The 19,837-nt window shown below is 43.4% G+C and overlaps 1 protein-coding gene across 17 annotated transcripts in view; it reads right to left on the minus strand.

Annotated features, from left to right (window-relative positions):
- The window catches only part of MAPK4 (mitogen-activated protein kinase 4), a 222,044-nt gene that overhangs the window by 64,732 nt on the left and 137,475 nt on the right, over positions 1 to 19,837 (minus strand). For 10 of the 17 annotated variants that reach the window (XM_072606039.1, XM_072606040.1, XM_072606038.1 and 7 more), the window contains 2 exons: positions 7,835 to 8,535; positions 6,945 to 7,515 (listed from right to left, as the gene is read on the minus strand). The exons of 6 other annotated variants lie outside the window; for them this stretch is intronic. In XM_072606039.1, the coding sequence (XP_072462140.1) occupies positions 6,945 to 7,493 (549 nt within the window). In that variant the 5' untranslated portion in view covers positions 7,494 to 7,515; positions 7,835 to 8,535. Of the gene's footprint in view, positions 1 to 6,944; positions 7,516 to 7,834; positions 8,536 to 11,238; positions 14,348 to 19,837 lie in introns of those variants that run through there. One more of the 17 variants, XM_072606045.1, reaches the window with a different exon arrangement.

Genomic DNA, 19,837 nt, shown 5'->3' on the forward strand with positions numbered 1-19,837 from the left:
ACCTGTGGTAGTGCAGTGGAAAGAGAGTTGAGTCAGAAGACTGGATTTGAATTCTAGCTCTTCTAATTTTTCCCAGTGTGCTCTTGGACACTTCATTGTCATACAATACAAACTGGATCAAACTAAATACATATAAGAAATAGGAAAAAAAAAATTTCCCAGAGTTGTATGGGTAGTGTGAGCTCCCATCTAGTTGGGGTGATCAGCAAGGGTTCCTGGAAGAGACTGGCCATGGGCTAGGCCAGGAATCAAGGGAAGGATTTCAAAGGCAGGAAAATGGAAGGGATTGGGGAATAAACCCATTCGCAGGATGATAGGAATATACAGATGTACGAGAGAACAAGACTGATTGGGAATGGTGGGAAGTCTAGCTTGACTGGACAGCATCAGAGAATATTGTGAGGTAAAGCTAGAAAAGTAAGTTGAAGCCAGATTGCAGAGGCCCTTGAATGCCAGACAAAAAAGGCAATACTTCTTTCTAGATGATGAATTTAGAGCTTGAAGAAACTTCAGAGTCACCTAGTCCAGCTCCCTTTTACAGATGAAGAAGTGGGGGTCTAGAGAGATTAAGAGCCTGGCCTGGAGGTGGGAAGAGTTTGTGGACAGTGAGTAACTCAAGCAAATGGCCCAATATTCTGTTTTCTGAGCTAAAGGTTCAGTGATACTGGGTGAGGGGCTGACTTTAGGTTCCCTTTTCTAGAGAAGTGGATACAGTTCATCAAGCATTTAACATGCTGCTCAGCCACTTTGGAGCTGTCTCAGGGAGGATCGGATGGTTCTTGAAATTTACACAGTGCTCAGCAAAGCCTTAAGTGACATGAGTTTCTTTCTTTCTTTCTTTTTTTTTTTTTTTAAGATCTACTTAGTAATAAGATAAATTCAAATGTGAAATGCTCTGATCCTTCAGATGCCTCTTCTCAGGCTACCACAAAGAGGAGGGAATCTATGACAGCATCTGCCAGGGCAGAAAGGGATGCCTACCAGGAGTGGAGTCCTTTGTGGGGCAAGGAAAGGCCATCCCCAGGTGATTCTAAACATCCTCAAGTCCATCCTGAGCTTAGAGCTCCCAACTTGGAAGACGAGTCTCTGAGTAAATTCTGCATTAAAGCTGAGAAGCAATTTATGAATTTGGAAGAGCAGTGAGAAGCAACCCAGGTTGATGACCACAGTTATGATGCACATAGTAGGTTCTAAATCAATATGTGTTAAATTAAATATAATTGTATCCCTTCAGATCATATACCACTCTATCTGTTTTCACATCCAACATTTTATTTGGTTCTCACAACCACTTAGCGTGGTAGATGAGGCAGGAAATGAGTGAATGAATGAAAAAAACCCAATTACTCAGTTGCTACAATGTGTAAGGTGCCTGGGAATATTACCTGCATTTAAGACATGAAAAAGTTCATGTAGACCATGAGCTAGATGGACTAGAATCCCAGCATTGCCCAGGGAGGCAGAAGACCTGGGTTCTAGATTAAGTTGTGCCATATATCAGCTGCATGACCTATGGAAAAATCACCTGTCTCTATGCCTCAGTTTTCCCATATGTAAAATGAGGATAGAATCAGTTCCTAAATCCTCTACAACTCTAAAATTCTATGACTGATTTGTCCAAGGTCACACTTTGACTTTGGGAACAGCTAAGTGGCACAGCAGATAGAGTGCTGAACCTGGGGTCAGGAAGACTCCTCTTCCTGAGTTCAAATCTGGCCTCAGACACTTACTGACTGTGTGATCCTGGGTAAGTCACTTAACCCTGTTTGTCTCAGTTTCCTCTTCTGTAAAATGAGCTAGAGGAGGAAAATGGCAAACCATTCCAGTATCTCTGCCAAGAAAACCCCTCAAGGGGTCACAGAGAGTCAGCCATGACTGAAAACACTGAACAACAACAACTCTTTGACCAGGGAGTATCAGAGTCAGGATTAGGTCTCTTGATTTCTAGCCTGCCAGTCCTCCTGCCAGTCTTTTAGTTTTATATGGATAAGGCCTATATCTGGGGTCAAAGAGAAACCATGGGGACACATAACTTCCAACAAAACCAACATCCAAGCCAAAACCGAGAAATAAATGACTGGGCAGCCAAGGATCAAATGGAGCAATGTGAGTTTTAATTTCAGGGCTCCCTCCCCACCCCCAAGCTCAATTTGGATCATCTAGCCTTGTCTCAAATTATCCCATGGTCTTCTGGACATCCCTGTACCTCAGACCTTTCCTTTGGGCAGAGGCCTGTGGGGGTCTGCTTGGGCTGGAGGTTTCCATTTATAGAAGATTTAACACCTTTTCTAAAAAGGAGGCTCCCACAGACACCAGGAGAAGATAAGTACAGCGTGTCCAGGCATCGACATTCTGCTACCACCTAAAGCGTCCATATTAATATCTTCCCTCTAAGACACATCAGCCCACAAAGCATAAGCCATGTGGTAGACTAGTTAGTGAGCTTGTACATTTTGCGGATCTATTATAAATCTATAAAGTGACCATGGCACAGAATAATAAATGAACACATCATACTTTACAGTTTATAAAACACTTGGCATACATTCTCATATTGAAATCTCTCAACCACCTTACAAAGTGTACTATAGGTATTGTTTTCCCTATTTTATAGAAGAAGAAACTGAGGCAGAGATGAAAGAACTTGCCCAGGGCCACATAACCAGTAAGTAAGTGCATGAATCTTCAAGATTCCAAGTCCAGCTCTCTTTCCACTATGCCATGTGAGCAAATTGACCTCTTCATTGCCACCTCACTGGTGAATGATTTTCCTGAAGAAACTGGCTTCCTTTGTCTCCCCTTTCCCTTCCGACTCAAGTAAACCCCATAATTCGAAAGAGGCAGCATGCCACATTGGGATGGGTCCCCAAGGAGTCTTGTACCTCCAGTCTGAGATCTCACGAACGTGCTGAGCGAGTTGGAGCCAAGGACCTCGTGTTCTCTCAGGAATGAGGACAGGAAGACCAGCCTCACCATGAGGAAGCACTGAGCCCCTGGGGTGCCTGGGTCATACAAAGACTCTGCTTCTAAGAGCAGATGCACACTAATACAATCTCACTCATCTACTGGGTGAGGGACACAAGTTTTAAAGAAAAACAACGCCCTTCTCAAAGAGGAACCCAGGGAGTCAAAATTTCCAACCCTGCTATGCCAGTGTTTCCCACAGGTCAAGTATTAATGCGTCAGGTCAAGAACAACCAGTCAAGAGATCTTGGTCTGAAGCGCTTGCTCTGCCAATTGGACAGCCACTTCTTTTAGGGCCTCAGTTTCTCATCTGTAAAACAGTGTTAAGACTTTTCACCTCAGAGATTCCATATGGTCTGTGAAACATAAGTTAAAATATCAAATATAACGTGCTGTTTAGTGCTGTGATTGTTTTGAGGGGACCGCGGAAGAGACAGAAGCTGAGGGCTCCCGTCCAAGAATTAGGCAGGCAGGACACCTCCTGGTTGTGTCCCCAGCTCCCCTCTCCTGCTTGGCCAAGCCAATTTTATCCAAGAAAACAAGTGAGGAGGAAGCTACTAGGACTATGTAGCTGTCTAAACCTTCACAACCTGAAGGAAAAAAAAATTCCTTGTTAGAGACTGAAGGAGAAAAAAAATCCTTGTTAGAGAATTCTTGAAGCATGGTCTGCATCTGAGCAAACACCCTTACACAATGATACGGAGTGTTCCAAAAATTCCAGTGCAGTTTTAAGCTTTGATAGTGATCAAGAAAGAGTTATCAAGGAGGGAATCTGGAGACTCTCATCTTTAAGAGCTTAAAACTGCACCTAAGACTTTAGTAATACTCTGTAAAGTTTTCATTTGTTTAGTTTTAAGGCATTTATTTTCTCTTCCTCCCACATCCTCCACATGAGAGGCATAAGGAGAGGAAAGGGAAACAAAACCTTCATGACAAATAGGCAGCAAGGAGGCTCAGTGGATAGAGTACTAGTCCTAGAGACAGAGAAACCTGAGTTCAAATGTGGCCACAGACACTTATCAGCTGTGTGACCCTGAGCAGATCACTTAATCCTCTGTTTGCCTCAGTTTCCTCCTCTATAAAATGGGGATAATGCTAGCACCTACTTCCAAGGGTGGTTGTAAGCATTCATGGGATAATAATTATAAAGAGCTTAGCACAGTGTCTATCACATGGTGGGCGGTGTGTAAATGTTAATTATTGTTATTTTTATTAGAAACAAGCAAAACAAACTCCCATATTGGCCACATGTGAGAGCATGCTCCTTACTTCAGAGTGATTATCAATAGTAACTGTTGCTCTTTCCCTTCTAGCTGGATTTACTTATTTTTTCTTTTGCTTATTAAAAGGGCCATTCCCTGTTTACTTCTTAAAGAGGCCTGTTCACTGAATGGGCATTCCTCACTCTGTTGTGTTGTGTTTGTCCTTTGTTTTCAAAGAAGACTGTGACATCAGAGAAACGACGACATGACTTGCACTGGACTTTGTTTTGAGTGAGGGAGGGCTACCTCACTCTAAGTGAGTACCTGAATAGGCCAAGGGGCATCCTGGGCCTTCTATAGTCCTCCTGATGAATATGTGGTCACTGGATCCAGAAGGCCCAGGAGGGGAAGTGAGGCTGGTGACCTGGATAGCCATCCCTCACTCAAAAAAAGTCAACTGCAAGTCATGTCATCATTTCTCTGATGTTATGGTCTTTGAAAATGAAGGACAAACAGACAGACAGACTTTGCCTGTCACTCCATCACCTTTCTGTCAGGACCCTACAAAGTTTTCAAAAGAACGTTTCCCATCTAGAGTCACACTGGACTCTCAGAACAATCTGATGAGAGAGGTAGGTCAGGGATTATGATTCTCCTCTGACAAGTTAGGAAACTGAGGCCCAGAGAGAAACAGCTAAGCCGAACTACTTGTTAAGAGGTGAAACTAGGCCGAAAACCTAGATCTTCTGAACCCTGGCTCCAGTGCCACACTGTCTCCCTACTGCAACAGCTTATTTTGATAAGCCCCGAGATATGAGGAGCTAGAGCATGCCAGAGACAAAAGGGGCAGATACACCCTGGGTCTCCATGCTTAGTGTAAGCTTATCTGGGACTCTTAAGATGCTCTGGAGTTGGTGTCCCAAGGAAATGAGAGAGGATAGAAAGCAATAAAAGAAGAGGAAAGCAAGTGTGTGTGTGTGTGTGTGTGTGTGTGTGTGTGTGTGTGTGTGTGAGCATTTTGATAATATTCCTACAGAATGTGTTACCAGTTTGGACAGATGACCTGGTCACATAGGAAGTAAGGGAGTTTAAAAGGACCCAGGCACAGTTAAGGAGGTTACAAGAATGATGAAATCTCAAGATCTGAAGTCATTTAGATGAGTGTAGCAGTCCAGGTCCTTTGGCAGGGAGTGGGCTTGGTTCTTAATAAGGGTAACTACTGGCTAGGCTGGGGAAGAGGGGATGGCCTCCTCTCCGATATAACTTTCTCTCTCAACCAAATTTCCAATTTAGAGAACTAATAGGTCCCTGAGATCCTCCAAATGAAGGAGCATTAGGAGATCCAAATGTCTTGTGTATTGGAAAACTGGATGGGAATGGGGGCAGGGGGTAGGGAAGGGCTAGCCTTTGGCAAAGAAATCTGGGAAGTAAATAGCACACAGTCCAACAGGAAGAGGACTGGATGGAGAGTCAGGAGTCCTGGTCCCAATCCCAGCTCTGCTCCTATAACTATGCCCTTGGGAAAGTCTCTACCACTCTCTGGGCCTCAGTCATCCAGCATAATCTCTAAAGTTACCTTGCCATCCCTCAGGGGCTGAGTATTCAGCTTGAGAATGGATCTTCACCCAACCCCTCACTTCCTCTCCATTCCCCTGGCATCACCTGTCCATGACATTGAGGCCCATTTTGGAAGGGTAGGTCCAGGAAGGGTTCATTCAATTGCAACAAGACCCTGAGCTCAGAAGGCACGGACTACACTACTTTTAATCTTTGTGATACAAGTACAGTGCCCATAGTAGGTACTTTAAAACACCTTGTTGGACTGAATTGATAGCTTTGGTGAAAAGGTTTTTCTGTTTAACACAAGGTTATGGGATTCCCTGTGGGTTTTATTCTATAGATTCATCGAAAGTTGGAACGGGAAGAGACCTTAAAAATTATCTCATTCAGGGCTTCCATATGTTGATAACTATTTCACTTTGTAATCCTGCAGATTTTATTCCAAGCATTTAAAAACATTATTCTGATAAGAGGTCCATATGCTTCACTAGAATGTCATGACACACAAAAAGGTCAACAAACCCTGGTCTGGTCCAGTCCCTTCACTTTATAGAGGAGGAAACTGAAACTCAGAGAGTGACTTGTTCAAGGTCATACCATAAGACTTCATCCCATGTCTACTGACTCGAAGCCCAAGTACTTTTAATTATCCAGCCTTCTACACCCAAAGTTAAGAACACAGAGCCATCTGTTCTGACATTGACCTGCCTGAAAAATCAGGCTATCTGGACCAATGACCTCTTGAGTTCCCCTTTAGTTAAGAACAGCCTGCTCTCTTGGTTTGATTTCAGAGGCTCCATGTGTTAAGGGTCCCTGATGCTCTGGGATGAAAGAGATAAGTATCACAATTTTAGCACTGTAGCATGTCAGAACCAGAGAGGAGCTCAGAAATTATCTCACCCAATCTTTCCTTTTACAGGTGGGAAAACTGAGGCCAGAGAGGGGAAATGACTTGCCTGAAGTCACACAATCAGCCATCAGCAGAACAAGAACTAGAACTCAGATCCCTTGTCTTGAAAGTCCAGTGCTCTCTTCTAACAAAGGCTGAATCCAATCTCCCAAATCTTTTGAAGAGTCGATAGTTGACTGAGTGAATGACATGGATGTGAAGTGTTCAAGAAATCCTCCCTGGTACCTCTGAATACTCCCATGCCATGCCCTACTCTGCCCCCCTAGACCCTCTCCTATGGCCCCAGCAATAACCCCAGCCAGAGGTACCTTGTGAGAATAATGCTGATCCACAATCCTCGCCAAGCCGAAGTCCCCAATCTTTAGCACGAGATCTTCTGTGCTGATGAAGATGTTGGCCGGTTTCAGGTCCCTGTGTAACACGTTGGCAGAGTGGATGTACTTGAGCCCACGAAGCAGCTGGTACATGAACAGTTTGGCATGTTCCTCAGCCAGTGTGCCCTGCTCCAGCAAGCGAGCTAAGTCTGTCTCCATGTACTCCTGGACAATGTAGGCCATGTTGAACTTAAGAAGTTCCCCCTGAAGGTCAGCCCCCTTGGGTCCAAGGACCTCATACACCTTCACAATATTGTCGTGGTCCAGACGGCGGATGATCTTAATTTCTCGTAAAGCATGCTTCATGCTCTGGGCATCACTTATTGCAATTTTCTTCACTGCCACCTTCCGGCAGGCCTGGCTATCTGTGGCCGAAAGTACTAGGCCATTGACCCCAAATCCCAGGGGTCGGAAGTCAACAAAGCGCCCGCCAAGGTCATAGCCATACATGTTGGCGATGCAGTCCCCCTTCTCAGCCATCATCAGCTCAGTGCTGTGGGGCGACCTGTGAGCAAGAGAAGGGAGGGAGAGAGACCAAGCCCAAGTCAGTGTCTCCACTAACACTGCTCATCCCATTAAGTCAAGCAACTGGAGGAAGGCTCCATCCTGGTGACTTGCTGACCTCCCAATGCCCAGATACAACAGGAGTGTGTGTGCTACCCACTGGGGCCAGGGAAGATAGTTTCAAATAAGGTCAAGGAGAAAGCTTTTCCTCACTCTCAGCAATCTCTCTGTCTAAGTGGTTCAAAATTCTTTGAAATGGAGCATCTTGGTGGAAAGTAGCAATGTATTTGTAAAGATGACCATCCATCCAGAAAACTTACCATCATTTAGCTGGGGTCTCTTTTAACCCTTGTCCTTGAAGCTTCAGAAAAAGTCTCCTTTTAAATCCTTTGTTAATTACAAATTAAGAGTTCCAGTGAAGAGGGTCCTCTGCTCTGCAGTTCAGGGACTGTTTTGGTGATGCCTTGCCATGGATTTTCAAAAGCTTAGTGGTAATTCAACCTTCATCTACTCAGTGGCTTCTTCCCATGCCCTGAAAAGTCAAGGCACTGGCTGGCACAGCCAGCTTTTGGGGCTTCCACCCAAGTGTCCAAACTCAAAGCAGGCAGAATGGCATCAGTGGAGAATGCTAGAGAAAGCCTAGGCTGGAGCTCACACTAGAGTTCATGGACCAAACGCTGGGCAGATCCTGGGACATTCAGCTTCAGATGGGAGCAGCTTGGGCAGTAGCCTCTCTCACCTCTTCATAGTCACTGCTCTCTGCCTGGTTCCCAGCTCCATTTCCAGTTACATCCAAGACTTTCCTAACTGCAGCATCTTTCAGACTGAGCCTCCCTGGAGTAGCAACCTTGGGTAAATTTCCACACTCTGGCTTCTGACACCTTCCCACTCGCATGTCTTTTGTTAATCAGCCCAAATATTATTTGATCCGTTGAGCAGGTTCAAACATTGCCCACTAGTGGGCTTTCTGGTATAAAGCAGGCAGTCTGCCTAACTCAGATGCCAGTTCATAGCTCTTCTCCTGGAAGAGAGGAAAGATTGATTGGTTTGATAAGACCATCAAATGGTAAGCCTTTTATGTAAATTCCTGTTCTCTGAAGGTTAACATGAGCAAAGCTGTAGGTGGGAACCATCAGCCCTGACCTTTTGCAAATTCATTAGCTATGCTTTTCCAACTGTTCCTCAGAAAGGGGGTAAAAAGTAACTCACTGCAGACAGAAGTCAAAGGAGCTACATCTCAGCTTTTCTCCTACACTTTTTCCCACCTCCCTTCTTTTGCGAATGTTTGAATAACTGAAGAAATGATTTCCTCTAGATTGAGATCTAGTTCGACTTATGTCTTTTACTAGCTTTCTATTTAGATAGTTTAAGTACATTTGCCAAATTATTATTATTAACAGCAGCATTTGTGTAATATTTAAAGATTTGCAAGCACATTACAAATATTATCTCATTTTATCCTCATAGCAACCCTGAGAGGTAGCGCTATTATTATCCCTATTTAACAGAAGAGGAAACTGAGGCAGGCAGCGCTTAGTTGACCTGCCCAAGATCAGACAGCTAGTAAGTTTATGAAGCCGTACTTAAACTCAGGATTTTTTTTCCTGACTCCAGACCCAGGGTTTTATCTGCTAACTTGAGAAAATTCTGTTGCAACTCTGTGATAACAAACAAGATATTTTCTACTCAGCAGCCCCAAACAACTCCATGATACACTTGGGCTGATTACAGGGAGCAGTCTTTGCCTTGCCTGTTAACTAGACCTAAAGGGAACACGGTTGTTCAGACCATCACACAAAGATGAAGTCACCACTATCATCCCCCTGGTGGCAACTTGTTCAAATGACAGATACAGTAGGCAGAAAGGAAAAGCCTTTGGAAGGCTACCTGGACAAATCTAGATCTATAAAATAAAAGCAAAGGTCATAGCATCTAAAACATGAGCAGCTGTCCTGAGGCTAATAAACCCTGTGGGATTAGGGAGAAAGCACATATACCAGGCACCAGGAAGGAGTGATTATGTGTTCAGGACAAAGGAAGGAAACAGGACAAGGTGGCATTTTATTGGATAACCACCGTGTATTCACCTTGCACGGATCTATTAAAATAAATACTGATAGTTGAGCAGAAGCTGCATAGAGACCATCTTTGATGAGTTCTTCTCCCTTTAACTTTGACAGCCTACTCCCACTCAAATGGAACAAGTAGTAGCATCATTATGAAAAGTGCAACCAAGAGAAATAATCAAGCAAAACAGTAGCCAGCTCTTAATTTTCTAAGATTAAGGGTAGGGAATAAGGAGCATGGGAAGATACAAAAGGCAAATCATTTCAAAAATCATTTCTGTTTGAATTTCCAATGCATTTACATGTGAATATTGGATAAATAGATTCTAGAGAGTCTTCCCAAAATAACAAGTAATAACAATGGCAAAAACAATATGAGGGGGGACAACGATCTTTACTGTAGTGACAGGAGCAAAGGGTAAAAATTATCAACTGTACCTTTCCCCTCAAGTGTCACTTTGTCGGAGATATTGAAATTTCAAGGCAATTTACATGGACTATGTGGATAACTGCCAGGGGCATGATGGGAGATGTAAGAAATTCACTGAAATAACCCAGTGAGGGAGTTAGGATTCAATAGAAAGAAAAGATCTTGACAGTCATGATAGGTCTTAACAAATTTTGACAGGTCTTGAAAACTGCATGAGTGAGTCTTTGTGTCAGTCAAGTGTGGTGTGGCCTTTCTAATAAATGGGCTGAAAAGGTATTGACTAGCACACAGGCATAGTGTCCTAGGCCAGTCTCAAGAGAGGGATAACACTCTCTCCCTATCCCATCCAGAGAGGAAACAACAGTATCAGTGGCCAATGAGAGCTTTAACAGATGACTCTAGCAGAGAAATAGCAAGTGAATTCAGATACAGACAATGATGGAAGAGAACAGAGCTTTGGCAGATGATGGCTCTGAAGGTGGAGGAGAGTGGCGATGGCAAGAGAGCCTCTGGGACCATGCCAAGGGACCATATCTAGGAGAGTCAAGAAGCAGTAAGATCCAGCAGGTTTGTGGGACACAGGGATTTGAGAAGTGTCACAGCCACAACACAATCTCACTGGATACCATCCAGGGAATTTTCACTTCCCCTTACCAGCATGGAAGTCTGTGAAAGACTGTTCCTCTCAATTATTCATTATTTACTTGTGTTTTTTTGTCCCATTTAAGTATGTTATTTCATTTATGGATTATACCTGATCTGTCAGTAGAGAATTACTGGATGGGGGTTTGAACTATATTTTCATTAGCTATGATTATCCAAGATACAGGCATCTACGTGACACCATAGAGCATTGAGTGCTGGGTCTGGAGTCAAGACTCATCTTCCTGAGTTCAAATCTGACCTCAGACACTTACTAGCTGCATGACCCTGAGAAAGTCACTTAACCTCACTTTGCCTCACTTTCCTCATCTGTAAAATGAGCTGGAGAAGGAAATGGCAAACCTCTCCAATATCTTTGTCAAGAAAACCCAAAATGGGGTCATGAAGAGTTGGATACAACTAAAAATGACTCAACAACAACAATGATCCAATATACTCCATCCCAAGCTTGGGGTCATGAGGGGTTCCAGGGTCATATGGCACCCATGCTACATTTTTTATTGTCACTGTTAATTAGGATACAGAGCTGGAAGCAGCCTTAGATGTGAGCTAGTTCAGTCCTTACATTTTATAGTTAACTGGGGTCCAGGGAAGGCAAGTGATTAGCAAAGTGCCATGGATCTGAAACCTGATCCCATGACTCCAAATATACTTCTTTCACCCATGTTGTACTGATTCCCATTTACATATTCATATAATTCCTCTAGTCCAGAACCTTTAGTGGCTCTCCATTGTCTGCAAAATAAAATAAGAACTGATGATCCTAGTTTTGAAAGCTCTTCATAGGTTGACTCCATTCCAGCCTTCTTCATTATCAATCTTCAGTGATCTACACTGAGGTAAAAACTGGACTGTATATCCCTGTATTGTTCTTCTCTCTCCTGTTTTATGCTATATCTCATGCCTAGAATGGACCAACCTCCACTAATTCCAATACCTCTAACTCCCTATACACAGATACACAAGACACACAGACACATAGACATACAGACACAAAGGCACACCCCTTGATATCCCTCTTTTTAACAACCTTCCTTGATTCAAACCTACTGTTCTATCCTTCTATCCTCCCCATCCCAGTGAATATCCAGTTGATCACAGATTTAGAGGTAGAAGGAGCTGTTACATTCAAACCTCTCAATTTACAAATGAGAAAACTCAGGTCCAAGGGAAGTGAATTCTTGCCCAAGTGCATGCTAGAAGTGACCATCAGGGGTAGGTTTTGGACTCGAGTCCTCAAACTCAAAGAGCCAGTGTTCTCTTTTTCCTCAGATATCTCATAGCATTTTGTCTGAGTGTCTGCTTTGTACTCATCTTTCTCTCCCTTGGACCACAGACAGATGTATATCTTTACTCCCTCTGGAGAGTAAACTCCATGAGGGCAGGACTATGTTGTATCTATCTTGGTATCCTCAGCACCTCTCATTGCACTTTCTTTCCACATGGTAAGCACTTAATAAACAGAGTTTTACAATTCTTCAAAACAATCCTTTGAGGTATGTAGTTCAAGTATTATCATCCCATTTAATGGATGAGGAAATTAAGACTCTAAGATATAAAACATGCACATGGTTAGTACACATCAAAGCTGCGCCAAGAAGAGCCTTTGATCCCAAGTCCAGGGTTCATTTCATTACAACACGCTGCTGTCTTCCACAATTTTACTAAACATTCATTAGACCCAACAATAAAAGAATTAAAAAAGTCAGAATGAGAGAGTTGGGAAAGACCTTTGAGAATACCTAATCCAACCCCCTCATTTGACAGATGAGCGAACTGAGGCTGAGGGGTAAAGCCTTTGCCTAAACAAAGCAGTAGCTATCAACAGCTAATTATTGACCGAGTCAGGCCTAGAACCTCCATCCCCTGGCAGACAGCTCTGTGCCCTTTCTGCTCTAACCTGTTGATAAAGCCACACTGGGAAGGCCCCGAATCAGGAAAAGTTAGGAAGCTGCTATGTTTTCCCATCAGCTTCTGTCTCGGGAATGGGAATCATGAGCCTAACCCGAGCTGACTTAATTCTTTAAGCATTGCTCTTGGCAGGGAAGGTAATTAAGTGTTTCAGTTCCTGCTGATTCTGCCTCTCAACAGAGAAAAGCCATAATTCAGACCTTCCTCGTGCTCCTAATTGGTTTCTCTGTCTCTCATAGCTCCTCTTCTCTAGCCATCTTCCTCATAATTGAAACAATTATATTCCTAAGGCTTGGTCTGACCTGCCACTCCTCCACTCATAAACTTTCCATGACTCCCCATTGCCTTCTGGATAAAATGCAGACTCCTTATCCCGGCATTTGAGGTCCTTCACAATTTGACTTCCTTTCCATTTCTGTATCCCACCACTACCTTTCATATATTCTGTTTTCCAGACTCACACCTGTTCCGCTTAACACACTCTGTTTACTTTTTAGGAGACAGAGCTGTGAGGTATCCCAGACACATGTACGGAGGACTGCCAGCTGTTCCCCAGTCTTGTCCGCCTCTTTCCCATGGTTGTGTACTCAGAAGTGATACTCTAGCCTAGAACATTCTTCCTTCTTGGCCTGTTGAAATCCTTTCAGGGACCTAACGCAAAGCCAACTCTTCCAGAAAGCTTTCCCTGATTTCTTACTCCACTCTTCCTCCAGATAAAAGTAATTTTCTTCCTTCAAAGATTTTCCTGGAGCCCTTTGTTTCCCTTTCTCTTTTATCCCAGTCACATTTCATCTTGTATCACACTAAGTTTTACACCTTACACTCTGTCCCCCTCGCCTCCCACTCCCTCCCAATGAATTGTAAAGTCCTTGTTTGCAGAGACTGGTGCTTTGTTTTTTTTAATCTATGTATCCCCAGAGACAATGAGCCCAGCACTTTGTATGTACCAGGAAATGAGAAAGAAATGTTTTTCCAGTTGTTGAATTTTGCTGACTCAGTTCAAAAGGAGAGAAACTTAAAACCTTCTTCACTTCCTACTCCTGCCTGCTTGGCTGTAAACAGATGCAGAGAAATTATTGAAATCAAAGCTACAGAATAGGGAGATGCCTCAGAGATGCTATCAATAACAGATAACCCAGGAAAGTAACAGTGTCACAAGCCAGCCCAAAGCCTCATACCCAGCAGATAAGACGAAGGGTAGATCACTCGCCTGCATACAACTGAAAGACAATATTATACACTAAAAAACCAACCAACCAAATAGAAACCAGGGACTCCTTCTTTCCTCTCCTTGGGATAAAATATCCCATTCTTTGTGGGAGTGTGATGGTGTGTTCCTCATTTGACTGCTAACACGTCTTGAGCAGAGAACATAGAATCTTATCCCTGCTCTCCTTCAAGTCTCACTAAAGCCCGCCTTCTACAAGAAGCCCTTCCCAGAACACTTCAGTCTTAGTGTTCCCCCTCTGAGATTATCCCATTGATCCTGTACATATCTCATTTGTTCATATGTGTTAGAGTATTATCTCCTCCATTACACTGTGAACTCTTCAAGAGGAAGGATTGCTTTTTGTTTATTTTTGTTTGTTTAGCTTTTCTTTTTATCCCCAATGCTTAGCACAGTAACTGGCACATAGTAGGTGCTTAACAAATTCTGCCTCACTGTCCACTGAACACACTTCATGTACTCATATCTCTGCATCTTTGACAATGCTACTACCCTACTATCTCCTAGCTTAACCCAAGAATCACCTAATCCATGATTGCCACATCTCTTCTGCATCCCCCCCCCCCAAACACCTCCCATTTCCCTACCTCCATGCATGACCTAGAATCACAGAATCTCAGGATGTGAAGGGACCTCAGTCCAGACCCTGTTCAGTCACGAATTCCCTCTACAACCATTCTATAAGTGATCAGTCTGTTTAAAGGCCTTCAGTGGAAGGGAAAACACCCCCTCCTCATTGAATCCCTTTGACTTTAGGACAGCTCTATCGGGAAGCATTTCTTTATAACAAGCCTAGATCTGCCTCTTCGTACCATCCACCAGTTGCTTTTAGTGCAACCAACTGGGGACAACCACAATGAGTCCAATTCCTTTCCTCAACAGCCCTTCAAATATTTGGACAGCTCTCATATTTTCTATCAGTCATCTCTCTCCAGGCTAAACACTCCCATCCTTGTACAACACACTCTCCAGTCCCCTCCCTGTATTAGTTGCCTTCCTCCAAATATGCTCCAATGTCCTTCCTTAAATTCTGTGCCAAGAACTGGCCTTGATACTCCAGATGTGGTCTGTCCAGGGTGGAGCCCAGGAGAACTGTCCCCTCCTTCATTCTCAACAGAATGCTTCTATAAATGCTAACTTAAGATATCTTACCTTGGGCTGTGAGTAGTTTTTTCCTATGTGTTCATCACGTATTTCCAACTACACTCCAGGCTTATGGAGATCAGGCTCAGTGCCTTATTCTTTGCAGCTTTTATAGCTCAGTGCCTTGTACACACTGATCTGTGAGAAATATAGAGTTCAACTGCCTGCTCTCTGCTCCCTAGGGCTCTCCCTTGTAGTCAGGGGCTTAGGGAAGCACACACTCCCTAAAACTGATAGGGAATCACTTGCCATAGTGCTCCTGATAAAATCAATTGCATACAACCTCGTGGGATCAGGACATAGGGCCCCCTGTCTTGTACTACTACGTGACTACAGTTGACTCTTACCACTTTTCTGTTCCCATCTGGATTTGCTTTAATATTTGAATCTCCAAACTGGAGATTATTGAGTTCAGCATCCACCCATGAAACTTATATTTAACATCCATTGATGAATGGCAATCCAAGTTCTACTTGATGATCTCTAGTGATGAGGAACTCATTACCTAACCTTTTGGACAGCTCTAATTGTTAGGAAATTTTATCTTATTATGCTGACTCACAGGAGCCCCAGAATGCATTCAACTATCACAAACAGTGCTATGCTATTCTCCTACCCCTTTCATTGACTCTCACGGTCCCTTATCTCCCCCTAGAGCTCCTGCCCTCAAGCTCCTCCCTTTATTCCCTAAGGTGGGGTCTGTGCTAAACCCTTTGTCATTCTCCATAGCTTACAATTTGAACAGAGCTTTTCACTTGAAAAGCTTCTGACTGATCAACAATCAATCAACAAGCACATCCCAGGCACTGTCCTAGGTACTAAGGCTACAAAGACAAAAATGAAGGTATCTGCCTGAAAGGTGCTCACCAGATGGAACCCATCTCTGTAGGCTGTGTCCCTTGGAAGGGACCATGTCATCTCATTCCATCATTCTACAGAAGAGGAACTGAGGCCTAAAGAGGCTGTGACTCAGCCAAGGCCAAGTAGTAAGTAGCAAGATTTCAATCCAGGTCCTCTAACTCCAAATCCAACCTTCTTACCATTATATCACATTCACTTCTCTCTCTCTAAAGCTAGTAAACCTAGTATTCCAGCAAGAGGACAGCAAAGGGTGGCACTATTCTGAGGGACAGTTTTCTATTTCCAACTTCAGGGATTTTTTTATTCACCAGCCTGGAAGAGGTAAGGGTCCTAAGATCAACTGGATTTGTACCTTGATTAGAAAGGAGAATGGGTGTAAAGTTCCCAAATTCCTGAGCTTTCTACTCAGCATGGCCTCTAATAAAATCATCAACAGAAAAACCCAGGCCCTAAAACCAGCCCAACGCTTGTATTCCATTCCTGAGTCTGGTTTTTCATTACATTTCCAGCAAGACTGGACCAGCTGGCTGACTGGGAATGCCAATCCCACTTTCTCACAGACCCTCCCTCTCTTCTCCCACATGGCAGCCAATCAAGGGGACTAGGATGGTATGAACTGTTTTCTTTCTGGGATTTCCATGGGTCTATTTCATTCCCCTGTGTTGAGGCATCTAACTTTTGAACCTCTTCCTCTGACCTTCCAGACTTCCCCATCTCACCCTGCTGTTTACTTTCATCAGAAGTGACATCTCCCTCTGAGGCAATGACATTTCACAGGCATCTTCCAGGCAGCTTTCTCCTGAAGAATCTTGAGAACTTACAGACCTGTTCTCAGGACTCTTGATCCATTTGTCTCATGGCTTAAAATCATGTGCAATCTTAGCTGTGAAAAGAACCTTTAAGGTCATCTGGTCCAACCCATACAAGGCCACATTCAGGGCTTGCCCCTGGCTGACTCCTTAAGCAGACCAGCTCTTTTCCCTTCTCCTGCCCCTGCCCTGTTAAGCCACATCTCCTGCTTCTTTGTTCATGGCCTCTTTCTTCACCCCAGACTCTACATTATGCAGCCCAGGTACCCAGAAGCACTTCCTGCTCAGGACTTTTCCCTCTTCTCTCCCTATTCACTAAGTACCCCTTGGTCCCTTCTCTCAAGGTCCTCAGTTCTCTACTTTCCAAGGTAATAACTTGGTCAATGTACCATAGTGGGTTAATGTGTTACATCTTCTGGGGGAACAGCTCCATTTTAATAAGGGTCCCTCTGGAAGGAACAATGCATTAAACTAAAGTAGCTTAGAGGTCCTGAGAGGCTCAGGCTGCACTTGCTGCCTCCCCTACCTTGGAAAGTACAGACATTTTTGTAACCAAATCCACCTACTCCATAAAGTTTGGAACAGTTCATAGTTTCTCTATTAACAATATCTACATTTAAATGTTGGCTTATTTTGCTTTTCTGTCCCTCAGTTTCTACTTTTGTAAAATGGGTGGTATTGAGGAATTGTTGGATGCTGGTGAGGACAGAGGGATGGCCCTGGGGAGGACCTTATACAGTGGGACTATGTGACCTCCTTTTATATCTTTCCTTTCCACGTCAGCACTAAAATGGCAGGAACGTCTTGTGCAGGATCCACCCCCATGTCACCAACATTAGTCTTCAACAGCTCCCATTTTATAAAAGTAGAAATGTAGGGACAGAAATATGAAACAGGGTGACATCACCATTTAGAAATCATCCACAGAGAAGTAACAATCTCAGCTCCCCAAGTTATTCTTCTCGCCAAACATACATGGATTTAGGAGAGCTGGAAGCGATTTTAGAGATTCTCTAACACAACTGCTTACTTTACAGGTGAGGAAACTGAGACCCAGAGAGATGAAACGTGGTGGCTCATAAAGACTGTAAGTGGCAGAGTCAGAATTCGAATTCTTTTGACTCCAAATCCAGCAGTCTGCTTTTTCAGTATGTCTCTGCGGACCCCTTTCCTTCAGCCTTAAGCCTCAGCTAGATTAGTATGAACAGTATGTAGAGAAGGCCCATCTTGAACACAACTGCATACTTCCAGGGCCAGGGAAACTCTGCTAAAATGTGACTTGCAAAGAGTTGAGGAAGGCTTCTTGGACAGGGTGGGGCTACAGCTAGGGGGCAAAGTAGATACAGCACTGGGCCTGGAGTCAGGAAGTCTGGAGTTCAAATCCAGTCACAGATGCACACTAACTGTGTGACCTTGGGCAAGTCATATAACCCATGTTTGCCTCAGTTCCCTTATCTATAAAATGGTGATAATAATAGCACCTGCCTTCTAGAATTGTTGTAAAGATCATCTGAGATAATAATTGTAAAGCATTTAACACAGCATCTGGAATATTGTCAGTGTTATACAAATATTAATTGTTGTTAATATTAGGATACTCCTTGTAGCTTCCAAAGAAGGAGAGGAAGCTGCTAAGGGCTGAGCCCCTGGAGATTCTACCTCAAGTGTGGCCGAGCATCTCAGGGATGTGCCTTGATGGAGGCACTGGGGCCATATGCTCAATAACATTCTCATGGGGAGAAAGCTTTAGTTAAATTTTTAGACAACTTGAAGGTGTCTGTATGAACCACACAGACACAAAGTTGTCTTAAAATTACTTGTTGGGGAGGGAAGGGGTGTTTTATGTCTGACATGAACAAAATAATAGGAAAGCAATCCCCCTTTTAGCCTTTTACCTATACCTGATGAGGTCCGAGGCCACTGAGCACGCTGTAGGTGCCATTTTGTAATCCTTGCCCTTCCACTGGTTTCAATGCCCTCCTTTGGGGGTAAGAGGGAGAAGAGGGGAGCAAGCCTTTGTTCTGGAGGAAATAAAACCAACCCCCTCATTCTAATACTTTTCTCTGCACCCCCAATCCAGAAGGATAAAAGCAAATGGGATGTAAAAGCCAAGAAAAGGATCCGAAGCAGAGAATCAGTCTATTTAGGGTGTGCTGGGTAGCTTAAGTGTGAATTCTAACCAAGTAGGGGAAGGGAAATGAGGAAGAGAAGAAGTGGGTTTTTACTGTTAGAGATCAAGGGAAGATCCTTTCTGACATTTTTGCTTTGGCAACTAAAATTTAAACTTAAATTCTGAGTTAGTTCCTAAATGGCTTGGATCTGACCACTGAAAGTCTTTTTCCTACCAGAAATCCAGGGTTTTGGTGGATAGATCCTAGGCTCTAAAGCTGAAATAATAGTAGCTGACTATTTTATATAGTTTTGGAGATTTATAAAGCACTTGCCTCACAACAACCCCATGAGCTGGGTAGTTCAAGTAATATTATTTCCTTTTGAGAGACAGGGAAAGTGAGGTTTAGAAGGGAAGTGACTCAGTTACTTGTTAATAAGTGGTATAGTTGGGTCATTAACCCAGGGCTTCTGGCTCTTTCCATTATACTGCACTTCCTGAAATGCCAGCTCCATGAAGCAGTTGGTCTCTTCGACATAAGATCAAAGAGCTACAGCTGGAAGGAATATTAGAGGTCATCTAGTCCAATCTTCCTTCTCTGCTTTTTCTGATGAAGAAACTGAGGGCCACAGATATAATAAACATCAGTAGCTATAGCCCACATAAAGGCAGCTCATGGCGCACTGAATAGAACACTGGGTTTGGAGTCAAGAAGCTATGAGTTCATATGTGACCTCAGACGCTTACTAGTGAGACCCTGGGCAAGTCATTTAACCTCCATTTGCCTCAGTTTCTCTTCTGTAAAATGGAGACACGCTGGAGAAAGAAATGGCAAACCACTCCAGTATCTTTGCTAAGAGCCAGACACGATTGTACAACTGAACGACAACAACAAATGACCTACAGAAACAAAGGCCCTTTTGGGGTCTTCAATAACTTTTAAGAATATGAAGAGACAGCTATTCTCAGCAATACAATGATCCAAGAGAACTCTAAAAGACATGATGAAAAATGCTATCTATACTCAAAGAAAGAACTGATGGTGTCTGAATACATATTGAAGAATACTTTTTTTTACCTTCTTTATTTTTCTTGAGGGTTT

Source organism: Notamacropus eugenii, chromosome 4 (assembly GCF_028372415.1).
Source record: "Notamacropus eugenii isolate mMacEug1 chromosome 4, mMacEug1.pri_v2, whole genome shotgun sequence".
Lineage (NCBI taxonomy): Eukaryota > Metazoa > Chordata > Mammalia > Diprotodontia > Macropodidae > Notamacropus > Notamacropus eugenii.